General features: G+C 35.6%; 1 protein-coding gene across 3 annotated transcripts; it reads left to right on the top strand.

Moving 5' to 3' along the window:
- Nucleotides 1-142: 142 nt before the first annotated feature.
- On the top strand, nucleotides 143-25,606 carry FMR1 (fragile X mental retardation 1). 3 transcript variants are annotated; one of them, XM_026038943.1, is made up of 15 exons: nucleotides 143-251; nucleotides 8,230-8,282; nucleotides 9,125-9,218; nucleotides 10,093-10,164; nucleotides 10,433-10,581; nucleotides 11,685-11,778; nucleotides 11,869-11,985; nucleotides 15,028-15,198; nucleotides 15,298-15,376; nucleotides 16,034-16,143; nucleotides 18,624-18,710; nucleotides 19,765-19,960; nucleotides 20,581-20,760; nucleotides 21,709-21,791; nucleotides 23,713-25,606. In XM_026038943.1, exons 1-15 carry the CDS (start codon nucleotides 201-203, stop codon nucleotides 23,821-23,823), a joined length of 1,647 nt encoding a protein of 548 aa, XP_025894728.1. In that variant the 5' UTR covers nucleotides 143-200; the 3' UTR covers nucleotides 23,824-25,606. The 3 variants fall into 3 exon arrangements, with proteins under 3 accessions (XP_025894728.1, XP_025894727.1, XP_025894729.1); XM_026038942.1 differs by having other exon boundaries at nucleotides 23,662-25,606; XM_026038944.1 differs by having other exon boundaries at nucleotides 23,667-25,604.
- Nucleotides 25,607-26,532: the final 926 nt, after the last annotated feature.

Here is a 26,532-nt window from a genome sequence, read left to right as displayed (position 1 = left end):
CCCTCCCTCCGCCGCCGCCGCCCGCCCCTCGCGCAGCCCCACCCCCCGCGGGCACGGAGTGAACTGAGGTCCCCCCCTCCCCGCCCCCTCCCGGCGCGCATCCACCTCCCGCGCTTCCCCCTCCTGCGCCCGCAGCCAGAGAAAGGGAAGGGAGGAGGCGCCGGGCCTGGGTCTCCCGCGCCGAGCCGCCGCCGCGCAACATGGAGGAGCTGGTGGTGGAGGTGCGGGGCTCCAACGGGGCCTTCTACAAGGTACCGGGCGCTCGCGGCCGGGTCGGGCCGGGCCTCGGGGGAGGGAGTGGGGCCTGGGACGGGAGGAGGAGGCGGTGGCGGCTCCTCCTCCCCGCTCCGAGGGAAAGCGGGGGCCCCGGGGCAGGAGGAAGAGGAGGAGGAGGGAGAGGGGGGGTAGGCCCGGAGGCTGCGGCGCTTTCGCCGCGCCCGAGGAGCGGGCCTGGGCCTTGGGGAAGGGGGAGCGGGGCCCTCGGCGGCCGCCAGGCCCAGGAGCCCGGGCGAGGAGGAGGAGGGAGGGAAGGCGAGGGAGGCCCCGGCGCCGAGGAGGCCGCGGGCCTTGGCCTATTGTGGGAAGGGGAGGCCTGGCGGCGGCGGGCAGGGCCCGGGCCTCGCTCCGCTGGGCGCCGCGGCGGGATCAGGGCCGCCGATGGGCTTTAATTGTTAAATCCTTGGCTTTCGTCGCCGCTTAAGGAAAGTCTYCTTCGCTCCTCGGGCTTCCTGGAGAGCGGCCCTGCCGGCCGAGAGCCGTTAAGTCGGGGGAGGGAGGGCAGAAGGGCAGCTCGTTAATGCACCTTGGCGATGAAAAGCAGCCGTGAATTGCTGCTCCCAAAGCCGTGCCCGGGGTACCGGCTGCTGGCGTTAAAGAAGCCATTGCTTGACCAAAACCACACGTGCTGCGTTTTAAAAACACATAAATTACAAAATATACTTCTTACTGAAACTGCTTAATGCTGTTCCGCGTTTGTTTCCAAGCAATCGTGCTGGTGCTGAATAAAGCCATCATTGCGTCTTGAACACGTATCTGAGTACTTAATGTCTTTATTAATGCTGTGTAGTATCGCYATCGCCTTGCATGAAATGGGGTTTACTAATCAGTGTACGAGTAGGATTTGCTTTGTGATTCTACCTCTATTTACAGAAAAATGCACACGCAGTGGGTTGGGGCCAACAATCGTTGAAGGCAATGGACATCTACACCTGTTTTCAAAATACAAAAAGTCTWTTATTGATAACGTGCTCCTGGTACTTTAAAAATTGGGCCTAGCTGTCGTGCGACATCCAATATTTATGTTATCAATGAAGGAACAGGTAGAATTTCAGTCTGATGTTAGTGTGGCAGGGCAGGTTGGTATCCAGGTAATACAGTTCAGACAGCACTGACTGCTTTTAAGTTACAAGATCCCTTAAAAACTTATTTGAAAACGTGTAATAACATCTTTGTCTTGCTCAAAAAATGAGAAGTGTGTATGAAACAAGCTTATAAGAATGGTAAACAGCTCATCCAGAGGCTTTAGAGTGTTGCAGGCGGAATCTGTATACAGCTTCCTGGAATTAAATTATTTAGCACTTCCAAAAATCATTTTTTAGTTTTTAACTGTATTGTGTTTACTCTGAAGGGAACACATGGCATAAATAYGTTGCATAGGAAGTAACTTAGTGAAACTTATAAAATTAATGCTAGTATTTACACACATCATGAAAAATAGATGATGATGAAAATGATATTGTACATTCTCTAGTGACATTAGACACCTGGGAGARCTGAAAGCTTATGTGGCTTTTTTTAATTAAATTTTTTTTTGTCACATTCAGTTTTTTCATGGTATGTGTCCTGTTCCTCCACAGGGTGCCCTCTATTTGTAGTTGTAGTTTAGATGACAATTGCAGGTGAACTTATATATTGATGGGAGATTATTTACTAAGCACAACTTAGTGTATCCAAGTTAAACCAAAAAAAATACTTCCAGTTTGTTTATGTTTGCCTTCTCGCTTTTCATAAATACAAATACAGGACTTCTGTGGGGATCTCCCTTAAGGTAATACTATTTAATCAAGGGGACTTAAAAATGGCACACAGACTTACTGGTATCCAGCTGTTACCTGTCTACATGGAGCATCACAATCAACATAAATGCAGAGACAATATTTAAAACTTAAAAAAAAGTGTCACAGAATATTGTTTAATGAAAATCAGAAATCTTCATCTTCCTTGAATTACCTGATTGTTAAAAAAAAAAAATTCTTATGGTAATGTTCAAGTATTACTCTATTATATAGTAAATCTATATGTTTTCTGGTAAGTTTTATGCCCATTTTGCAGAAAGAATATTTGATTTGTAAAATGATTTGGTTGACCCAGCATAATGTGAGCTGTCTTACGGTGCCAAGTACAGGTTTTAATTGCAAGATGATATCTCTTGGTTTACTGATGKCAATAGTGATAACTTTTTTGGCTTTGAATAATTCTGGAGTTCTTCGTTATCATGTGTAAATGTATTAAGACCTGGAGAGGAGGACTRTGAGGCTAGATTCATGAAGGTTCTGACTGGTACATGTAGGCATGTAGCTCAGGTTTTCATACCTCCTGTGTCTTTGAGGACCTCTGTAAATTCAGGTCCCTGAACAGCTCATTTTTGGGGGTGTGCCCAGCAGCAGCACCTTGATCTTGAAATCGCAGAAGTGGTATGTATTTGTCACCTGAGAGTCATGAAGCAAGCCAGAAAGCATTTTGAAGACCCATCTTAAGGGGTCCTATTCTACACAAAGCAATGTAGATAATATTGATATCTTAGTGGTTTTAGTAAACATTTAGATGTCGGATACTTTTGCACTTGACCAGCATTAAATTTGAATTCTCTTCAGTCTGAAATAATTCTGGAGTCAGTTGCTTTGATCTCTAGTGGACTAGTTCTTTCTTAATGGATTTAGAATACTACTTGATGAATACTTTTTATTTTCATGAAGTTTTTCTCCTTGACCCATATGATTCATCCCATGGAAAGTGTAGCACAGTCAATGAGCATGATTCAGAGTAACCTTGAGGTAATTAATAATCTAGAGCCTACAGATGCTCTCTCAGGCCTTGATAATGCATTTGCTTGGTTCACTTGATTSTGAAACCTTTGAACGAAAAGATTAAATCCCATTTTCTCTTTTATTTTYGTAAAAAAAAGTCCAGCAAACAGAGCTGTGAATCCTTAGGGGAGGCAACCTCTTTTTTGAGGTTACAGTTAGGAAACTAAATCTTGAAGATCTGGCCATGTAACTCAATCATAGCTATTACTGCCTATCTTTCCTCATTTTTTTCTTGTTGATAAGCATAGATTTAGTAAATTGGGTTTTGAAATTCTTATTTCATTCCCAAAAGATTTGTAGACAGTCCTCTGCCTACAGTTTTTTTCTTTAGATGTTATCCTTGTTAATGKTAGACATGATTTGGGAGCGATTCCTGCCATCTATCCTTTGCCAGAGATAGAAAGCATCCTGTTTGAGGCGCATAGTTTTGCAATAAAACATCTCTATGTTGTCTGTAATCAAATATCGTCGCTTCTTGCTCTACAATCTTGTTAAACTTTTATCACATCTTTTTTTCTGCTAATCCCAGTAGATTCAATATGTTGCCTTTTTTCTTTGTTTTTTTTTTAAGTAACTATTTTTTATTGAATTATGAATTAACCAAATCATTAATCTTTCTTAATTCTTTATTTCTTTAAGTCTTCTTGGTAACAACTGTTCCCTTGGTCTCCTGTTGTGTTCCATATCACTTTCTTTCTTTGCTTCCACTGTTCCACACTGAGTTACCTCAGCAAATATCGCCCATCTCTGCATACAGAACCCTGTCTTCATCCTGAGGGTGGTAGCTGGTATCATTTTGGTTTATTCACTTGTCCCTTCTGTGACTGTGCTTGCCCTGTTCTCTTTCTTTGTTTGATTTGCCTTTCTTGGATTGAGTTAGTTAAGTAAGTGCCTATTTTATTTCTCCCCCTCTCTCTTTCAGGAAATATAAAATATTAGGCAATCAGTAAATGCACATTTATATCAGTCTAGCATCTTAAAGAGTATTTTTTCCTCCATTTTCACTTCTTATGGTTCATTATCTGTTATTAAAATGGTTGACAGTGTTCACATCTGATTTAAGACTTAAAATATTCATGGCTCATGGTGTCTTTATTTGTTCCTCTGAAGAGTCTGCTGTTTCATTAAACACAAAAATAAAGAGTGTGTTACTGTTCCCAGTCTTTCTTTTTGGATCTAATAATTCATGAGGTTTAGACTAAATATCTTTAGAATCTAAACTGTTCTAAAAAATGTGAATGTATAAGTGCCATAACATGTCTTTTTTAACTGATTATGTCTGAAGCATGGAGATAAATGCTAACGATTTATGTGATGGAAAGTCAAATTCTGTGTTGACATTTTATCACTATCTGAATTTTTCACAGTAAAGGGCGGGCAACTCTACCCATTGTGGAATGCACTTATGTAYACAGAAACAAAAGCGAACTTTTTATTATTTTGTTTACTTTTATTTATCACTGTTATTACTATTAAAAAAAAAGGTTTCTTAAGTTATTTTTCTTGCCAAATCTTTTTGTTTGTGTCACGTACACGATCATCTTCATGATCACCTATATTATGCGTGGGTGTTCTTGGGCATCTATTTCAAACCCACAATTACGCATCTTTATGTTTTAATTTTCATATCTAGCCTGTACACTTGATTTCCCAAAAGACTGGGGAATCTCTTCTACTCTTCGCTGAAGTACTTAATGCAAAATCAGTACCATTTCTCTGCCGTTACTGACATCTGAGATTGTATTTCTTTGAATTTGGCTTGCACTGCTAAAGGTCTGTCATCTTGTTAGCATTGTGCATACTTCCACRTGTGTCATGGAATATCAGGAAAGAATTTGAATAAACTTAATTTTGACTATCCAAAGACAATAATTAATAATTATTAAAAATATTTTTGCAAGTAGACAGCCGAATATATTTGGACGTAGTACATATTTAAATAATTTAATATGGAGGAATCTGCCCTAACAATATATATTGTAAAAACTAATGTGATCTAGGTGTCTTGTGCTTCATTTTTTTCCAGTGTCACTTTACTAAAGAAAGAGTAAGGGGAGACAAAAGGCAAAACAAACAAAACCCCACAGCTTTCTCTATGTAGGTGTGATTAGTYAACCGAGTATTTAAATTACTATTTTATTTTGTTTGATAAATTATTTTTAAGCATGTATTCCATTATTGAGGTAGACAGAACTTTTATATTTTGCATAAACTTTTAAGGCGTCGTTCTGTTTGTGAGATGAGCAAGTCTGGAAAATAAAGAACAAATAAAGTATTGTAGTAAATTTTTTTTTTAGTCAGGCTAGAGTTTTAAAAAAAAAAAAAAACCCTCTTGCATCCAGTTCTGTCTTTGATGCTTCAGAACTCTGTGCAGACTCGAGCAATAGTGCCAGTTTCATTTGCAGTAGTGCCATCTGTGTTGAGGTCTCCTGTGCATGGTCAACACTTTAATATTTTTGCTTCGGATTTTTTCAAGTCAGAGGAAAGATTGTCCACAGTTGAACATTCTTTCAATTAAAGTGTATGTCCAGGCTTTACTTTTTCCAGATAACATGACCACTAGGCTGCTTAAAGGTCTTGGGACAGTCTTCAGCTTGATAACCTAGGTTGGTTTGTCATAGCTCCTAGTTTGTGAATGGAAGGTGTTGGCATTAATGGCACTCACTGCTTAGATTGCTGTAGTCACTAGGACTCTGCTCAAAATAACCCTGATTCCACCTGCTATGATTATAGGCAAAAACACTGTTTTAGGGAGTTTACAGTCATTATATGTTACGAGCTCTCAGATGTGGGTAAGACATGTAGTCTTTCTCTTTGCTGCACCCTAATCTGTTTTTCYATGAATTCAGAATTTTTAAGGAGTGCCATTTAGCATCTTGTCATGTTCATCATTATACAATARGGGCTGCTTCTTCAAATATCTTTTTTAGAGGGAGAAGTGATTGCTGCTATACTGTTCATATGAGAAAATTAAATATTGGCAAATTTTTGAGGACAGTTTTTTTACTAGTAGCGATTTTCCTTAAGGCTGTCCAGTGCTCTTTGTCATTTCTGTTGGATTTGCTTTGTAAAATAACCTTAGCTTTTGTCTACCTAAGTGTTACTAATAATACTAAATTCTGTCCTTTTCCATCCTGTAGTGTTAAGGAGTCATGCCGAATATTTGATAGTGGTTGGAGTATTTTTCAGGTTTTAAAGGCATCCATTTCTGCTACATCTATAAGAATAGGTTCTTCAGAGCTGCACATGACACACATTGGAAGAAATGTGGGTAGAGCCTTTGAAGGTGATGTGTGTAATTTTGCAAAATGAGTCAGGACTACCATGGTATCTTTCAAGTGCCTATACTATTCTGGAATTTTCTTGTGGAACAATGAACAATAAAAAACCTTAGATAAATCCTTCAGTATTCAGAATGATCCTCTGCCTTTTATACCAGTAGTACTTAAAAAAAAAAAAAAAAAATAGCATTTCTATACTGATATCGGCATAATATGATGTGGTTTTGATGCATCTGTTTTGTACTATGTCAYGAAAAACTCACCTGTACTTGTAGTTTGATTGGAAGGGCTATATTGGAATTTCAAAATATATAATAATGTAAGTGCTATCAGAAAATATTTTGAACATATTAATGCTGTGTAAGGGAACTTCTTAGTATTTCTAGTAACTTTTTACTTGCTCATGCARTACTATGAGAGATGAGCAGACTGTAAAATAATTCTTTGATATTGTAGCTGTGAGTTCTCTTCAAGGTAGTATTAGTTCTTTTCAGATTATTAACTGGCATTACATTTCTTTCTACTACTTAATGTCTCCAGCTAATAATATGTTTGTGTCTATACCAGTTAATTTTATTAGAATCAGCTGTGCTCAGTGTCAGTCATCAGGTAGTGCTCTTGCTTGATACTGAGATACTGCTCTAACTCAGGAAGTATTCCCAAGTATTTTCAAAGGAAAAGTATAGGAAGAATTCGTGGTTTTACTACTTAGACTTATATAGCAGAAATTATTAGTTTCTTGTGTGTCTTCTAGGAGTCTTGAAATGGGAGTAGAATTAAATGTTTCACAGTTCAGTATCTATTCTTTAGAAGTGTTAGCAAAATTATTTTCAATTTATTGAATTCCTTGCTTTACTAAAAGTTACCTTCTTTGACAGAATAAACTTCTATAATCTGTCATTCATGAGTTTTTAACCTACATCTTTCTTGCAAGGCTATGAGATGTAAAACRCAAATGTTAGTGGAATAAAGACTTTTTTTGTAACTTCTTTCTATGTTCATATCTGCTTTAGCAGTTTGGAAAACTACTAAAATCTTCTCCAATTGTTCCATGATCTCATGTGAGGCCATGAAAAATCCTTTSATTGATTTGAAAATTCAGTAACTCACCTTGTTAAATAGAGTTTTAGAGTTTGTTGCTGTTTTTATGTGGGGAAGTTAAGGCATAAAGCTTAAGATTCATTGGAAGTATTTGAACTGAGTGGGGAAGTGGGGAAAAGCCTGTCCAGTGCTGCGCTGTGCTTCACGTGTGCATGGGAGCCTTGGCACAACAGCTGTCCATACCCTAGCAGAAAATGCAGAAAGACTGCAGTGCATTTCATTAATATCCTGCAGGAAGGAAGGGGCACTGAAGTGCATGAAGAAAATGTGGGAAGGTTGTGCTGAAATTGATGCTGATGAATTTTACTGGTAAGATAAGAGGCATGATCTTGCTTTTGAAAAAGAAGAAAAACTGAAATCCTGAGATGGCTTAATTTCTATACCACATTGCCTTCAAAAATCCTGGAAAAACTATACATATTCCAACTTTTTAAACTGTAGTTGTAGAACTCATCAGAATGATCTTGTTATTTGTTACTTGTCCTTCTTGTCTTATTCGTTTAAAGAAAGAGAAGGAATGTGTGGCTCCAGTCTCTGTATGTGTATCACTCTGCCGGCAGACACATATTCAAGGAGGTTATCAGTTTTCTCCTGTACRCATTTTACATAAGACTACTGCAAAATTTAAAAGGCTGACTTGCAACCATACTTAAATTTTGTTTCATCATCACTGAAAGGAGTTGCACTAGTTGAAAATTATTTTTTAAAATATCTACAGATAGACCATAACGCTTTTTTTTTTTCTCTCTCTCTTTACACAGGCATTTGTAAAGGATGTCCATGAAGATTCTATAACAGTTTCCTTTGAAAACAAGTAAGTATATTGCTGGTAGTATATCTAAAAATGGTTTAACTTTACAAAACTACCTGTGATTTACCTAAATGTGACTTGGAAATGATGGAGAATAGTGTCTTTTAGATACCCCAGTCTTGCTGCTGGCTTTGTTTTAGAATTGTACTCAAGATGTTTGTGAAGTTCTGTATAAATACTTTTGAGTTTTTTTATTTTATGCTTTAATTTTATTTTTATGCTGTTACTGAAAGTAACAGCGTCATTTCTCCCTGGGAAGATGGGGGTGTTGTTATTGATCATAAGTTGTTTCCACAAGTCAAGACTTTGGTCAAGACTAAAGGTACCATGGAGTAACCTTAGTAACCTTCTGTCTCACAAAGTTTGTTATACAGAAAAGTATAAATACAAGAGTTCTAAGCTAGAAATGGACCAATAATCCTTTCCCATTGTCTAGCAGCATAAATATTTAACCTTCCATTATACTGTGTTTAGCTTAGAGTATGTTTCCTTCAGGGAGGAAACAACAGTCTGTATTTTATTTTTCCTTTATGGTTGCAATATCATCACTTGCAATTTGGAAATTGATTGCTCATTTCTTTAAAAATGAGCTATCTTACCTGGTAAAAATCTTAAAGCACTAAGTAAGAAAGCACAAGTGACATTAGGGATTCATTTAAGATGCTTAATGATTTTTTAAATATTAGTTAAATATACACTGAGTTGCATTGATTTACCTTTTAATACATAGACACAAAAGCTCTACAAAACCTAAATATAAAATTATCTTACTGAAAACACTTCTGTTTTTAAATGGAAAGTGAAAATGTTTAGGCCATTCAGTGTGTTTTTTTAATTATTTTTAGCTGGCAACCAGAGAGACAAATACCGTTTCATGATGTGAGGTTTCCACCACCTGCAGGCTATAATAAAGATATAAATGAAAGTGATGAAGTAGAGGTATGTATGGTACATTTAAAATGTTTATTTTAGAAAATGAGAGAATTCAGGACGGAAAATGTCAACCAAATCAGATGGAGGCTTCCCTGTGTGCTATATGCTACCACCTTTTGATTCCAAGCACTTCAAAATATAATGTGAACATATTTAAGAGATTTCAGTGATTGTAAACTATAGAGCTGTTTTGGAGTTCCAGTGATACTCATGATTTCCAGAATGTCAAAGTTGTGTTTGCAAATCATCTGATAACCTGATTACAGTTTCTTTGTACAGCAACTGAATTGATCTGGAAACAGGTGCAATGTTAGCCTGAACTGTAGCTCTTTAGCTGTAACTTAATAATACTTGTTAACAAAACTTCACGTTGAATGAGTAGGTTCACATTGTCTTTGTTTGCACAATATTAGTGTGTACATACTTTAAAAGAGAGGGAACGGTCTGTACATGTTTAGCTTGCACACTGTTTTATTTTGATTTGTCAAATGAAACCATGATTGTTATGTATGTGTTATAGTGGTATGACTTGCTGTCTCCTCCTGCTGGGAAAACCTCTTGAGGGTTTCGCACAATTAGGAGAGTCGTTAATTAAGTATTAACGACTATAAAATCAGAATTAACTCTTCTTTGTCTATAGAGAAGACTGACTCTTGGGTGGAATATTACTTATTTATACAGCCTTGCATATGTAATTGTATAGCCTGTCTATATTGGCAACAGACACTTCAGCTGTTTCATGGCTCCTATTGGTACATAAAATCTTCAATTTAAGTACTRCATACTGTGGCTTATAGCAGACTTAGTGTTCATATCAAGCTATTACAACCTTTGTGTTTTACAAGATACTGCAAATGTATAATATATATATTTTATTTAGGTTTATTCCAGGGCAAATGAAAAAGAACCCTGCTGCTGGTGGTTGGCTAAAGTGAGAATGATAAAGGGTGAGGTAGGAATATACATATATCTATACCTATATACACAACTTTTATACTTGTGCAATAATTTYCTGTGCTATGCAGTGACTTGTTAAGCTGTCTCCTTTCATTTTAAAATAACATGGATTAGTACTGCCTTATTAGTGTTAACCGCGACTGAAAAAAAAAAAAATCAAATTCGGCTTTTACAGTTAACAGAAATGCATTTTAATTCACAGTGTAATTCTTACTGTTGTCATRAAATATATAGCTTGGATGATTTTATTATTTTTATATCAGTTTTACGTAATAGAATATGCAGCCTGTGATGCTACATACAATGAAATTGTCACAATTGAGCGTTTGAGATCTGTGAACCCCAACAAACCTGCAACAAAAGATACTTTTCATAAAATCAAGCTGGAAGTTCCAGAAGATTTAAGGCAAATGTAAGTACAAGCATTTCTTGTTCATAATGTGTTTCTAAAATATAGATATTGTTTTAAACTTGAGACGAAAAGGAATAAAACGCTTTTTGCGACTTGAAATGAATTTTTAAGATTTTGATGTATGAATGTATAAAACATGAATGCTGACATGATCACCGTTCAGAAATGACCAAYGTGATGCTTGAAATATCATTCAGTCCTACAAGAAGAAATACTTTCTCCACAGATTAAAGCTTATTGTGTGATATAGGTGAACATATTTATTCTTACAGCTGAGAATAAGTTCACCTGCATCCATTTTTTGTCCACCTTAAAGACAAAAGAAAACCCTCTGCCATAAATTTTAGTTTGGGGTCTGGTAAGGATGGTTGTGGAAGTAGTTGTGACMATAGCCAAACGTGTAGGAACAACTRCTTGAGGATTTTTTCTACAACACTAATGTGTTTCAAATATAGCTTTAACACACAGGCTATACTATCCTTTTTTAGATCCAGATCATTTAGGTTCAGATGATGATTCTTTCTGTATGTGTAGATGAAGCATTTAGGGACCTGGTAACAGCTGTGATGTTAATGGGTTTATGCTTGGACCAACCATAATAATTTCTAGTTGTAATGACTCAGATTTCCTGATACTTTYTTGAGATGCATATTATTGATCTAATGTGGAATAAAGGTAATAACTTGAGAATTAAATACTACAGTATGTAAATGCACTAAGTGACTATATGGAATAAACCTACAGAAACCGAACATGAGATGAATACAAAGTTRTTAGAATGCTGTAGTGGTTACAGGGACTAGTAGGACTATGTATGTGTGTTATGTAGGTTTAGTTCTTGGCATGCTCAGTGTTTAGGAGTAGCTGGACATGACTGTAGCTTTTTATTTCGAAGTTTGCTCCACTGGAGTGGTATTCATAGATTATACACATGAATAAATTTCAAAAAAATCCTGTGAGAAAAAAAAATGAAGATAAATTAGTAAGTGATAACAAGGTTTGAAAATAATTTTCCTTTTTTTTTTTTTAAAAGGAAATTTTTTTTTGGATGTGATCCATTAATGTAGCAGAGATTTTTAACTTCCTAGCATTTTTGTTCTCAGGTGTGCCAAAGAATCTGCGCATAAGGACTTCAAAAAGGCAGTGGGAGCATTTTCTGTAACATATGATTCTGAAAACCACCAGCTTATTATTTTGGTAAGTGCACGTGTTTAGCTATACCAGTTGTAGTAGTTTTTTTGAAACATTCATTTGTAAAATACTGTCTTTTCTTTATTAATAATTTAGTCAATCAATGATGTAACGACAAAGCGGGCAAATATGCTGATTGATATGCACTTTCGAAGCCTTCGTACCAAGTTATCCCTGATTTTGAGAAACGAAGAAGCTAGCAAACAGCTGGAGGTATGTTATTTGTTTTCCGTGAAGAAAACTGAGTGCAAAAACTCTTTGGCATTTGTTAGATAGTAGGACTTACAGTGGGATGAAAATCATTATGTAATGATACTATTTTTGATGTTAGAGAGACAGATGGAACCATAGCTCTAACAAAAAAAATTCATTATTGAAGGGCCTGTTCTTACAAAGATTCACTTCTATTCAACCCTGTTTTAGTTGGAAGCATTTTGTGGGCAATTAAATACCAGACAGGAATACACACACTTAGTTCATACTTATCTCATAGTTTAAACTATTGTACTGTCAGTGCTGTATATCTGATAGCCTTAAATTCTTGTTTTTGAATGTAATATAGGATTGGCTATACCGTGATGTTGAGGTAAACTAGAATTGGCTCTTGAAAAAGAAATGGAAGTTCCACATGGAACTATTTAAAAAGAAAACAGACATTAAAATATGGAAGTAATGCATAACATAAAATAAAAACAGTGAAAATTATCGGTAGAAATATAGGAAATGATGAGACTATTGGTAGGGTATGTGGAGGGAGGAGTATATCTGTAGATAAACTTTTCAGATATTCTGATATTCCTCTGATTGAAGAGTAGGTGTTGACTAGCAAGAAGCTTGACTCATACTTCTGCATGGAAAAAAGAGTAGACTAAGAAATAACTTTATCTTCATACAGTAGAATTAACGTTTATCTACAAATAAGGAAAAGTATCAATATATCTGCAGTTGTCTTTCTAGATGCAGTGACAAGAATTAGAGGTARCACTAGAACTGTTGTAACCCAAGATTTTATATTAGCTAGTATCAGCTTCAACTCCTTTGCTTTTACTCTTCCCTTCCAATGGTATATAATGCAGTAGCTATTTAAAGTAATCATTTGTGAGTGCACCTACTATTACAAGAAGTTCCTTTTTTCAGTCTTGATTTTTGAATTTCTGAGGTGCAATCCAGACTTCTCTAGGTCATGTTTCTTTCAAGACGAAGAAAGGACCAGTTTCTTTCATTAGTGCTCTCTTTTGAGCACCCCATTGTAGTTCTTTGGTTATTCATTATTCTTCATCTTCCTCGAGAGCTGACAGTTGTGTGGGCAGTTTACCTCTTGAAGTGCGATGTATTATTTTGGAGGTGAGAASAACAACAACTTTTTAAGAACTAATTCACTTTACCTGCCCCCAGAAATGCATACACCAGCAATTTGATTTCCCCCCACCCCACCAACTAATCTTGAATTTTTGCTCCCATCATAAGCCTGAAGCTACAGATTCTGCCTAGTAGGAAAAAAATGTATTGAACTTCAGGTGTAGCTAAAAGCTAAGGTTGTTGAGATAAATATACAAGGTTATAATTTTCAGTATGATAAAAGTTGATGGATAGTGATTTTTTTTGTTGTTGTTTTTTGACTTCAGTGCTTTTATTCTGCCAATTTCAGACAAAATGGAAATAAAATGGATTTCATCTAGTAGAAATCATATTTATGCTTCCTGTTAAATGCGTCTATTGGACGCATTCAAATGTCTATTTAATGACCAATATATTTAGTTARTGTTCTGGTTTTTAATGTATTAGCAGTTCATTCCTTCCATCAGGTAAACTACTAACTRTAAGTGTCTCTAACATTTTGTTATTCTGTTTGTTTTTCCTTTACTGTTTTCTGAGCTATAATCACTMCAGCAGTTTCTTCTTTTAAGTTCCCTTTTTTTGGTATCTTGTAGCTTCTTTTTTTACTGTGTACTGACTTCTTGRCATGCACGGTCATCTTAGTGTAGCTTTTAGAGCATCAAGCAAAATAACCAGTTATTTTGTTTGCCTGCTTTTTCCAGTAGGTGTGACTTAGTTGCTGGCTTCACATTCTTAAATTCCCAAATTTACAAATATTTATTTTGTATTCTATCTTGGGTTTTATTCTGTCTGAATGTAGTTAAATCATGGCCTCTACCTATGCATTAATCCATTGCATTTTTCCTTGTGCTTGTGAGGTCTATTCACGCTAATAACCTGAGCCATATCACAGAGGCTGTTCATATCAATCTGGGTTTATTTATTGCCCTTTTGAATATTTTCTGCACTGTCTAGCTCCAGAATGTTTTTGTAAGATATTACTGAAAAACATCCTTCTATTCCTGGCTGTCTTCTACATGCTTTTTTTTTTTCCTTTTTTTTTTTTTCCTGCCTCTCCTCAGGGTGTGTTAGAAATAGATCTGAAAGATCAGATCAGAAAGGCTTTTTGCTTGGTATCTTAACTCCTCGCTGCAATCTTGCAAGTCATCTTGTATTTTTGTTTAGATTTTAGTATCTTTCTTTATGCAAAAATGATCAGAGTCACAGAAACAGTATTTAGTTTGAGGGCACATGTGTAGTCTCTGGGCGTTATTACTGCCCTATTGAAGCAGGGAATTTTGTCTTGAGCAGCATATGACTGTTTCAGAGTCTGACCCTTCTGTATTGATAGAAGTATGCGATTCCTGTATGAAAATTCCTAAGATACTTAGCTGAAATGGAGCAACATTGCACTTACACCGTTATTTTTGTTTTGTGTTGCATATAAATAGGTTCTTCATTTTACTAATGTGTTGCAGGTAGTTACACTATTTTATATAGTGTCTTTTCTTTTCTCTAAAAGCTTTGTTAACAGTGACTGAGTTACTGCTTTTTTTCCATAGTAATTGAGATGGATATATCCTTTTGCCCAGAGGTCACAGGATTTGTTGTAATAACCATTTTTTTAGTAATCTAATTTTGTTGTCTTACATGAACACTATCTTGCCTGCTGACACTTCTGATAGCTGTAGGTATTCTGTAGTTTAAAAGATAGAGGTGTCAAGACAAGTAGTAATAACTTCATCCTTTAAAGAGACCCAAAAATAGTCCCAAAATACTTTTTGAATATTACGATAGACTTGTGTTTTTRAAGTGAAATTAATGCATTAAAAGTGTTGTTTAAAATGAAAGTAGGCCAAGCAGTTGATTACACGTTCATTTCCCCTGCCTCTGAATGTACTAAAAATCAAAACAAACTAACCTTATGTTTTTCTTCAGAGTTCTAGACAACTTGCATCACGATTTCATGAACAGTTTGTTGTACGTGAGGACCTAATGGGTTTGGCCATTGGCACTCATGGTGCTAATATTCAGCAAGCTAGAAAAGTCCCTGGCGTAACTGCTATTGATCTTGATGAAGATACCTGTACATTCCATATTTATGGAGAGGTAAGTTCCTTCCTCCACAACTTTATTTAAAAAAAAAAAAAAAAAAAAAAAACCCTTGACAAAACTGACTTGGTTCTGTCCTACACCTCTCTATTTTAGGATCAAGATGCAGTGAAAAAGGCAAGAAGCTACCTTGAGTTTGCTGAAGATGTCATACAGGTTCCAAGAAACTTAGTAGGTACGTCAGTTCTGGAACATAACGGAAACATTAAAGAAAATGTCTACTGGCATATTTTTTCCATTTTAGAAGGGGAGAATGGTATAAAAATTCAGCCTTCTGTCTGAATGAGTTCTGGGTGTTACAACATTTTTTGAATTTCTTCTTTTATGGCTCTTTGCAGATGTTTTTGTAGACATGGTAACCTGCAATACACTGATAATGATAGATTGCCTCCTGAATTGCAACTGAGATGCCTTAGATCAGAACTGTTTTATACTGAATTTTATATTTAAAAGCAAAGTAAAAGAGCTTCTGGCTTGAGCCAAAGAGCTAAGCGACTTCTTCCAAAGATTTCCAGGAAATATTTGAACTGTGCAACAGATGAATCTGCTGCCTCACATCATCTGGACTTGTACTTGTTTTTTCGATTGTTGTGTTTGAGAATTGTATCCATCTTGCTTCAGCARTGCTGTCTGTAATATTGGAGAACCTGTTCTTTTTATTTTTTTTAATTTATTTTTTAAACATATTAACTAAATCTTTATATTTGGACTATTAATTCATTTTTGACAAGTTCTTGCACTGGTAGTAAACAATCTTTTTAAATTACAATGAAGTGGCACTGAGATTGGGGGAAAGCCCTAACAATGGAATGTTTGTATGTTCTTCATGTAGGAAAAGTAATAGGAAAAAATGGAAAACTGATTCAGGAGATAGTGGACAAATCGGGTGTCGTAAGAGTGAGAATTGAGGCTGAAAAYGATAAAAATATTCCACAAGAAGAGGTAGGTCTTCATTTAATGTGACTTTTATATGTGCTAATTGGTGGTTATAATTTTACCCAATAGTAAAATAAACTTTCTTTTATCTTACTAGTGGTTAAATGCAGTTTGACTAATGTGTGATTTTTGTGATAAAAATCTGCCCTGTTAATGCTAAGGGACATTATATATAGACCTGGCTTGTCACTGTTGGTTTCAAAAAGTCTGTGAAGCTCTCTGGTGATGCAGCTTCTGCAAGATTTAATGTTTATTCCTTTTAATAGTGTTAATAGCATTTCAAGACACTGGTTAATATGTAAATTGGCATATGCAAAACTTTTTCATTCATTAGCTTGCTTTCAGTTTGCTTTCTTTAGATTTTTACTAGTTATTTTTGTTACTGTGACGAAAGCTTGTGCCTTCTTATATAATCYTCTCCTTTTAAACATTATTTGAATTTGCTTTAGGCTATAAACTGAGACTTGGAGAAAATTGCCATAAAGATATGTGATTTTAAGTGCCAGATTTGCCAAAGTACAATACACAAAATGATGCATTATTTTTGACCTGTTGACCTTGCAGAGGATTTCAGTTAAATCTTGACCTGTGTAATTTGAGAATTTGAGGTGCTTTTGTATGGGCCTGTRTTAGGGGAGAGAGGTTGTAGTTTTGCAAAGAAAATGTGAAGAATTCCAGCATCTTTGAGAAGAGATTCTATGCAATTCTAAATGTGAAACATACTTTTTTAAAAAAAAGTAACCTGTCTTTTATTGATGCAAAAGTCTAAATATGTACTAGGTGAGAAACCTTTTTATTACGTCAAATAAGACATGAAATATATTTTTAGAACTTCTGTATTCTTGCTTGAATAGTTAYTTCACCTTTGGTATCACAGTAAATTTATTACAGAAGACCCACAGTCCAATATCCATCTCTCTGTAAATGATGGCTAATCAATTATGTAAGTCTTTTCCACTTCATTACTAGTTTTCTGACTGTCTGGGAAGGTAAGATAGTCAACCTTGTGTTCAGAGTTAACGGATTCACTTCTGTCACATTTTAATTCTAATGATAAATACATGCAGCTTAATCTCAACTGCCCTAATAGGCAAAAGGATGCTGCTTTGCTGCAAACTAAAGACTTAGATATTTTTAATTTTCAATCTACAGAACGAAGGTAATGTAGAAGAGCATGTAGCCATTGCTGCAAGTAGGTTAGCAGGGCATTTTCTGTCTTGGAAAAGCTGATTTGTTTGACATTTTTCAATACAATAAAATAAAGGTGAATTGAAAGCCTTTTTACCTGCTTCCCTGTTTTTCCTGTTAACGACATCACTAACACCATGTTTGGATGTTAATTTTGTCAAGTATTACACCAGGAAAAACTGAGAAATCTGAAGTTGAACTTTGGCAGGTTAGAATGAGTTCCTTTTTAAGCTTTTTTTATTTTTTTTGTCATATTTGAAGTGAATGTCTATTAATCTTCTCATGTATGGACTCAAGCATTGCAGCCTTTCCATTGGTAAAGACCAATAATTCACCTGTAAATTGTAGGTCAATGTTGGGTACTATTTCATGACTCCCACAGTTTTACAACAGCCTAAAGCTGCTGTAATAAATGATATCTTTTGATCTTTTAAAATGATATATTAGGATAGCTGTATATACTGTGTATATAGTAGTATATATGGTATTTAATTTTAGCTCTAAATTACTTATGCAGATGAATCTGCTCAGTATTCATCACTGAAACTAAGTAGAAAAAAGAGAGACTTTTGTTTTTAAGAGAAATGAAGTTCAATAAATGAATAAGCACTTTGAAGTTTGAGATAAAATGGTTTTACATTCACTGGTTAATCTGATCACTACTTGTTTTCCAGTTTTATCACTTAGCAGKTGGAATTCTTTGCCTAATGAACTTACCTTATGTAGTGCAATCCCCTGCTGAAAGCTACAATTAGTGCTTACCTTTACCTTAAATGCCATTTTAAGTCAATTGTCTTGTGATCTTGATACTGTTCTAGGTAAGGTCAGGTCAGTAGAGGTTTAATTGCCACTGATTAAGTTACATTTTTATAAAACTTAACTCAGATAATGAAATATTTGTCAACCATGCCTATGTTTAAGGGATTTTTGAGCACTTTGAAACTTTTGGCTTCTGCAGGTCAGTGTTTTGTTGTGGAAATTATCCTTCCCTGCTAAAGCTTGTGTAGTGGTCCATTTTCATGGTGTTTGATGAAATAGCAAAAATGTTTGAAAGGTAACGGGCACATAAATAGTTCATGGTTATCTGGACCAGGAAGTTTACTGTGATGAACTGTGTTCATTGCTGTTAGGAAAATAATATTGACRTTACAATACATACATTTTAAAAATAAATTTATCTTGTATATTATTTTCTGCCTAGACTTCTTCTTTTTAAGATCATAGTAATATACTTTATTCTGTACAGTATCTGATATTTAGTAACTATGAGGTTTTCAAAATACATCATTGTATTTTAGGGAATGGTACCATTTGTCTTTGTGGGAACCAAGGATAGCATCACTAATGCAACTGTTCTGCTGGATTATCATCTTAATTATTTAAAGGTGAGGAAAATGGTTTTGTTTTATTACTGAAGTTTTTCAGCAGTTTCTTTGCTTGGCCATGCCCCTTTACTTAATCTGGCTACATGTGCATCCACTAGGTGGTAGGACCAGAGTTTAACAGAAAAGGTTGTATCCAGTTTAATTTTAAGACTTAATTTACTCTTGCAAGAAGATAGCAGCATCCTTATAACCTCCATACATTTTGTGATTTGGTAGGTGTCCAGCCTGTTCACTAGCCATCACTGGTTCTTTTTTCTAGAATGTTAACMTTTGTATACAAAGGTAAAAAGAAGGTATTAAGGTGGTTAAAAGGAGGTCATTGCTGTTTCCTTGCMTACCCAGTAACAATACTCTTCAGAGTTGGTTGTGGTGTTCCTAGATTTATTAGTGGTTTAGAGCAGAGAGACAGCAGGTATGTGAGGCAGAGGAGGRTTACATGATAGAATACATCTTCTGCATAATGGCTGCTATTTCAGAAGATATTCCTACTTTAACTCCCTTAGMACTTAAAAGAACAGTGACAAGTGAGAGAAAAATGAGAGCCCTCCCAAGATCTTTCCCTCCGCCCCCTTCAAGAGTTTACTCCTCCAAGCTCAAGAATAGTCTGTCATGATGTGCAGGTAGACAAGAAAAAGTGGCAGGAAGTCTGTGTGGAAGAACAAAGAGCTTCTGACAAAACTCAGACATCGAAAGGAAACGTACAAGATGTGGAAGCAAGGACAGGTGACCAAGAAAATAAAAGGACACTGTTGTAAATAGATAGGGGTAAGAAAGCCAAAGACTGTCTGGAGCTGGACTAGAGCTCCATCAGCAGCACAAAAAGGCAGATGGCTTACAAAAAAGGCAAATGTTGCTGCTGTCTTTAAGAAGGTCAAGAAAGAGGATTTGGGTCTGGACTCACTGGCTAGAGAAAGACGTGGACAGTATTAAATAGATGATCAACAGCTGTACTTAAGATTCCTTTTCTTTGAAAATCATGCTTATCTAACATGTTCCTGCATATGAATAATGAAACAGTGTTTACATGTGACTCGTTCTGTTTTCATTTTTGTAGGAAGTGGACCAACTGCGTTTGGAAAGATTGCAAATTGATGAGCAGCTTCGACAAATCGGAGCTACTTCTCGGCCACCACCAAACCGTACAGATAAAGAAAAAGGATACATGACTGATGATGGGCCAGGACTTGGACGTGGTAGTCGACCTTATCGAAATAGAGGACATAGCAGACGTGGCCCAGGCTATGCTTCGGGTGGGTAACTAGAATCATGTTTGCAATTTGAAGACTTGAAGGTGATGTGTTAATGGGAAAAYGTAGTTTTATAGACAGTTATTTTGAAATTACACTTCGATTATTTAAAAATAAGGAAAATCTTTGTTCTCTGTTTCTGTTGTGTGTGTATGTTTGTTTTTGTTTGTTTTAATAGATGGCTGAGAGGTGATGATGAGAGGACAGGTTTAATTTAGACCTTTCAGTTCTAGAATTGAGAAAAAAATCTAATTAACTTTAGAAAGGCACCAAAATTCAAGTAGATTAGGCAGTATATCCAACAATGGGTAGACAGTGGGTAGACAATTAACAATGGGTTAATAACACCAATTAAAACATTCTATAAAAATGTGGTACAGATATCTGACTGTTTAACCTTAAACACAGTTCTAGCTTTTAGTTCTAATGATTGTTTTACATTTTCAAGAAGAAATATGTATTATACATAATTCAGTCTTTCCACTGTGTTAGAGGATGGGAGGTAAGAGTTCTTCATTTTCTTATTTAAAAAGGTAACATTTTTATTAGTGTATTTTGTTCTACTGTAGTATTTTCATGATGAAATATAGTGGCATGTTTGGATTTTTTTATCCTTTTGATAGGAACTAATTCTGAAGCATCAAATGCTTCCGAAACAGAGTCTGATCACAGAGATGAACTTAGCGATTGGTCGTTAGCCCCAGCTGAAGAAGAGCGAGACAACTACCTGCGTAGGGGAGATGGGCGAAGACGTGGAGGTGGTGCAAGAGGGCAAGGAGGGAGGGGTCGTGGAGGATTCAAAGGTAAGTGCAGGTCTGGTCTTGAAAAAGAAAAGGTCAGTGATGGAGTTCTTAATGAGAAATATCTTTGTTGGCTTTGTGTTAAGGAATAACTTGTGGGTTTTTTGTTTATTTTTTTTTTCCTGTTGCAGAAAAACATAGTTTAACTATCTAAATGTGTTTTTACTAATTGAGGTTACAGATTTTGGAGTTTCTATCTTGACAGTTTGTTGGTACATCCTTAGTTATCAAAAGCTTAGCAAGTTCTGAAATGTAGAAAGTTTAGAAGAAGTTCTGTTTCTTCTCAGAGCAAGGCTAAAGTTCAAAGTAAAGCAGGTTGTTCAGGATCTTGTTCAGTTAAAAGATGGAGATTCCAGTCCTTGGGCAACCTGTATCAGCGTTTAAAGCTTTCTTAGGAACTTTTTGTTGTGTTGTATCTGATTGGAGTTTTCCTTTGTGCCACTGGTGACAAGAGACCCTTGGGTCTTATCTTCGTGTTGTGCACCTCTGGTAAGAGTAACTCCATCTTCTCTGTAATCTGTCTTTACGTAATTGGAGACTACAGTTGGGTCTTACTGTGACTAAGTAAAATCCCCTTGTTGCAAGTCATATGATGCAAAAAATCTTGTTAAAAAATCTTTTAAATCTTGTTAAAATCAATATGCACTTCTTTCCTGTGATAGTTTAATGAGATGTTTCTTCAGTTGCTCTCAGGAGACTATTTCTTTTAAATCTGTCTTGGTTATAAGCACTGGCTTGATTCACTGTGACTTACCATCTGAGAAGTTTTTTAGTGGACTTTTCTTTTGTGAAGAAAGTACTCTTGTTCAGGAACTGCTCTTACGTTGTTGAGAATATTTTTCTTAATGCTCTTTTATATAAAACTTTAGAAGTTGTTCCCTTTTATGTGTATGCTTTTTCAGTAAAAGAAACTTAAACATCATTATTAAACAACTTGGTTAACTCTTACAGGAAATGATGAACAGTCACGATCAGATAACCGTCAACGTAACACGAGAGATACAAAAGGGAGAWCAGCAGATGGATCTCTTCAGGTAATTTTTCTCTTATTAAAAGTCTGCACTGTTTAAAATTGCAGGAGTGTCAGTTACTAACTTAAGACTCTTCAAAACTACAAGCAATACAGTAACCTTTGTGTTTCTTTATTGCATACTCACATTTACAAGAGTAGCAGAGTTCTGTGCCATCTTGTATCTTGCATGCAGGAGTCCTGAGATGTCAGGTTTTGTAAAGATGTGAAGCTACAGATCATTGTGTTGTCAATTTCTGAAGGCTCAAAGTTGGACTGGATTTAATTTATAAAATTAAGAGGGCAAACCTGTCTTTTTGACGGATCTCAGATTGCCCAGAGGTGTGATAGTGCTTTATAGCTTAGCTGTATGTTTGACTCTCTCGTTAGAGTATTGATCATGAACCCTAAGATTTTGCTAAAATAGCTACATTTTTTCTTTCATTAGTTTTTTTCTCAGCTTTTTCTCGTTAACATTGTCTATTCTTATGTTTTCACACAAGACACTTAAAAGAGAGGAAAGAGRATATACAATGATTGAAAAATGGAGCGTGTTATAGACAGAATCTTTGCAAAGCAGCCTTTTAAACTGTGTCTTCAGTATTAAATGAAACACAGTTTAGTGGTGTTAGTCTCTAGTGGCCAATTACAAAATAAATTCAACATCCCATGAAAAAATATTTCAAATTATATAGTCACATATTTTACTTTTATAAAGTAACAGCATTTGTACTTTTTTTTCCATATGTTTTGTTAAATGAAGTTATTCAGGCTGGTAATTTACATGTGCATGTTAAGTTTCCCAGTTCCCCTCCTCTAACTTTAAATGGATGACATTTAAAGGCATGGAGACAGCCTTTTACCTTGGAAGATGAGTAACATACTGCGAGTTATGACTCTGCAGGAAGGCTGAGGATAGTTCTTGATTGTTTGTGAAAGGGAGGCTAGAGAGGGGAGAAATCTGGAATAAATGAGCAGATGCTCAGTTTCCTGCGTGGAATTGCTGAAGCTAGAAGTGTAATACCTGAATGTACATTACAAGTACATGGGATTTACATGTAGGATGTGTAGCCGTATTTTTTTTTGCAAATAAATCCTTGATTAGGTATAAAAGCTTGTGAAGCAGGTAATGTGGAGAGGCATGTTCCTAAGGAAGAAGAAAAGAGTTTTATGAATGTCATGATTTTTTTCTGTCAGTCYGAGACTTGAATGAGACTGATTTTTTTTTATTTTTTTTTTTTAATTAAAATCTTGCGTGTCCTTTAATCTGGCTGATCAGGGTGTAGAAAGCTTCAGAATGTTCCAAGAAATTAATGGGGTTAATGGAAATGGGGTTAAATGTTTACTCTGTGAGCAGAAAGATAGTATTTCTAAAATGCTTTTCTGAAATGCTTAATGACCATTTAGAAAAGCTGTATATTCATTGGATTAAATGCAGTCTTGGCAAAGGGGGCTGAMTGCATTTTTTGAGTGCTAGTATCACTTAATTACAGTTTTCCTATGTTCATTTTTGTTCAAAACATTTCTACATAACAAGTAGAAATGTGAGTTATTAAAAATAAAAGATGTTTTAAAGTCTATATAGTATAAATTCTTCTTGAACATACTCACTATTTTTTGCTTTTCAGGAGTTTGTAAAATTTATTTTAGCTTTCCAAGGCTACACTGGATATTCTTTTAGGTGATAAGCGTGTGGCACTTGCAAACAGCAAAATATATTTGCCCACTTTTCCACTTCTCCTAGATCTATTTAATAAAACCATGAGAGTACAGGACGACTTAATAGTCTGCTGACTACTTAATGAACATTGCCCCTCCTGGGCTGCTCACGCAGGGAATGCTAGAGGGGTGGAGATAAGAAAGAGAATGCTTTATATAACTCTGACTTGTTCCAGATCAGAATTGACTGCAATAATGAAAGGAGTGTCCACACTAAAACATTACAGAATACCTCCAATGAAGGTAGTCGGCTGCGCACGGGTAAAGAACGTAATCAGAAGAAAGAGAAAGCGGACAGCGCAGATGGTCAACAGCCATTGGTGAATGGAGTACCCTAAACTGCATAATTCTCAAGTCATATTTCCTATACTGTTTCAGTAATTCCTATTCCACATTAGAGAAACTTGTTAGGCCAAAGACAAATAGTAGGCGAGATGGCGCAGGGCATGAAATGAACATATGTTCTCTGTTAGCCTTTTTTAACATCAACAGTAAGCAGTTGTTTTCAGAATAAGAAGTTATTCGAATATTTGCATAAAAATACCTGAATTTCCGAAAATCGCTTTCAAGTACATATTGCACTTCAAACGATGAAAGATTCTTTTTTGTTTGTTTTAAAAATACTGAGCTGTGCATTGGTAAACTTTCTGTTCAGTTGTACCATTTTAACGCATCGGGTCAAAATCACTGCTCAACTTCAATTTTCAGAATAAATAGTGTTTGCAGTAATCAAATTGGCTTCTGTTTTCAATCTAACTTACAAGTTCTTCATGAAATGCTATGTCGTTTTATGTCCTGTGTCAGTTCACATTTTGGTCCACCTTTTTCAGTATTTTAGTGGACCCTGAAATATGTGTGATGTAACAATTGTCATTTTCATTAGCAAAAAAGTTGTATGATCTGTGCCTTTTTTATATCTTGGCAGGTAGGAATATTATATTTGGATGCAGAAATCAGGGAAGATGAGTTGGTAACACTAAATGTAAAATATATGTAGCAATCCTTGTCAGACATTAGTACTTTATAGACAAGTGCATGCTTTCCATAATTTTTTCCTTACATAAACATTGGGTTAGGCAGTTATAAGAATAGGAAATTTATTTTGCACTGAAGATTTGGAAAAATAGTGTTATTGAGAGAAGGCTGTAATTTTTTTCTTTGTAGGCAGTACAGATTTTTTTTTAAAAAAAAAACAAACAAAAAAAAAAGAAAACAAAAACCTTTCCGTTGTGGAAAACTAAAAACTCATTGTTACTGAGGGAACAAATGTAACTTGTTCACAAGCTAGTAGTGTGTGCCTGCTATTTGGCCAGATGACCAGCTTAAAGCTCTTTTCATCCTCCTAAATATTTTTTTGAATTGTTTATCTTAATTTGGAGATTATCTCAGGGGAGGTAAGAAGAAAATCACCGTGTGTAAAGCCCTGGAAATTCAGGTATAGCAGCTGGGTATATTCAAGGCAGAACAAATTCACAATATTTTGAGGTACAAGGTGTAATGAATTGCCATCCAGTTGGAAACTATCGCAGGCTTCCATGCAAAGTATGATCATACACAAGGGAGGGTGGGACCTGGTGGGAGGAGTTTTGCTTTCTTTCATTTCTGATCATGGAATAAATTTACTGGGCAAAACTGTTAAGGACCTTCATTTAATTCCAGTTTTATTCAGATTATTCCAGAAAGGAGCCACTGATTATGTACAGTGTTGTACAAGCTTGACCTTGCCTCTGATGTATTTTGTGAGTTTTGTTTCTTTGCTTTTTCATTCTGTTTTTTCCTTGCATACAGGTGAGCATATTAAAAATGGCAACAAACTGCACATGATTTAACAAATATGAAAACGTCTTAAAAAGTATTGCCAAACATTAATGTTGATTTCTAGATATTTATTTTGGGAATGTATAGTATTTGAAAACAGAAATTGGTACCTTGCACACATCATCTGTAAGCTGTTTGGTTTAAAATACTGTAGATAATTAACCAAGGTAGACTGACCTTGTAATGTAACTGCTCTTGGGCAATATTCTCTGTACATATTAGCTACAACAGATTGGATTTTATGTTGACATTTGTTTGGTTATAGTGCAATATATTTTGTATGCAAGCAGTTTCAATAAAGTTTGATCTTCCTCTGCTAACTGATGTTGATGCAATCCTTATAAATGATTGCTTTAAAAACTCAATTTATAGCAAGTAGAAAGAAAATATGTCCCCATTTAAACTTTTAACTGAAACCATTGTTTACTTTGAGTTTTATAAGACTTCTGAGATAGTACCAATTTTTCAAAATTAAGGCACATAAATGCACACAAAAGATGAATCTTCTGATGAAATGGCACAATACTTATTCAGTTGTGACATTATATGCATTAAATTATTGTCATTCACAAGTTGAGTTCACTAAGGTGCTAACTAGGTTAAATGTGAAATTGCTAAACTGCAATTTACCATATTAATTACATTCTATTTTCAAATGCATCTTGGGGCTATGACCTTTTTCAGTGTTTCTGTGTGCTTAATATGTATCCTTTTTGATTCAAATTCCAGTGTTTTTAAGTGTGATAGTATATTTCCACAAATTAAACTGTAAATCTAAATGTACAATTTTATTTTGAAAAAATCATGTGTTGTTACAAAACTTGAAAGTGCAACAAATGTCTGATACTTGGTCCTGATCCTCCTGGTAATTTATCAAGTATGGTCTAATGAATTAACTTTATTTTAAAAATAAAGTTCTTTTTAAAGAGTGAGAGGTATTTGTGAATAATGCCAAAGTTTTAATTCAATAAGTTTAGGCACAAAGCCTATAAATTAACAAATGTTTATGGAACTAGAGAGAAAGTGTTGCATTTCTTTAGTAAATACATTTTTATTAATTATAGGAAGTTGATGCTAGGAAGTCAAGATTTTTAGAGCTCGTATAAAATTCTGTTAAGAATATTTTTAAATAGCTTGTTTGAATGGATGAAAATCTTGTCTGTTCATGAGGATGAATTCAAGAAGTAAATCAGTTTGAGTACTGAAATTCCTTAAATGACTTAGTTGCA

This window comes from Nothoprocta perdicaria, unplaced genomic scaffold (genome assembly GCF_003342845.1).
Source record: "Nothoprocta perdicaria isolate Ctin4 unplaced genomic scaffold, notPer1 scaffold_22, whole genome shotgun sequence".
Classification (NCBI taxonomy): domain Eukaryota; kingdom Metazoa; phylum Chordata; class Aves; order Tinamiformes; family Tinamidae; genus Nothoprocta; species Nothoprocta perdicaria.
This window is presented reverse-complemented; position numbering and strand designations above follow the sequence as displayed.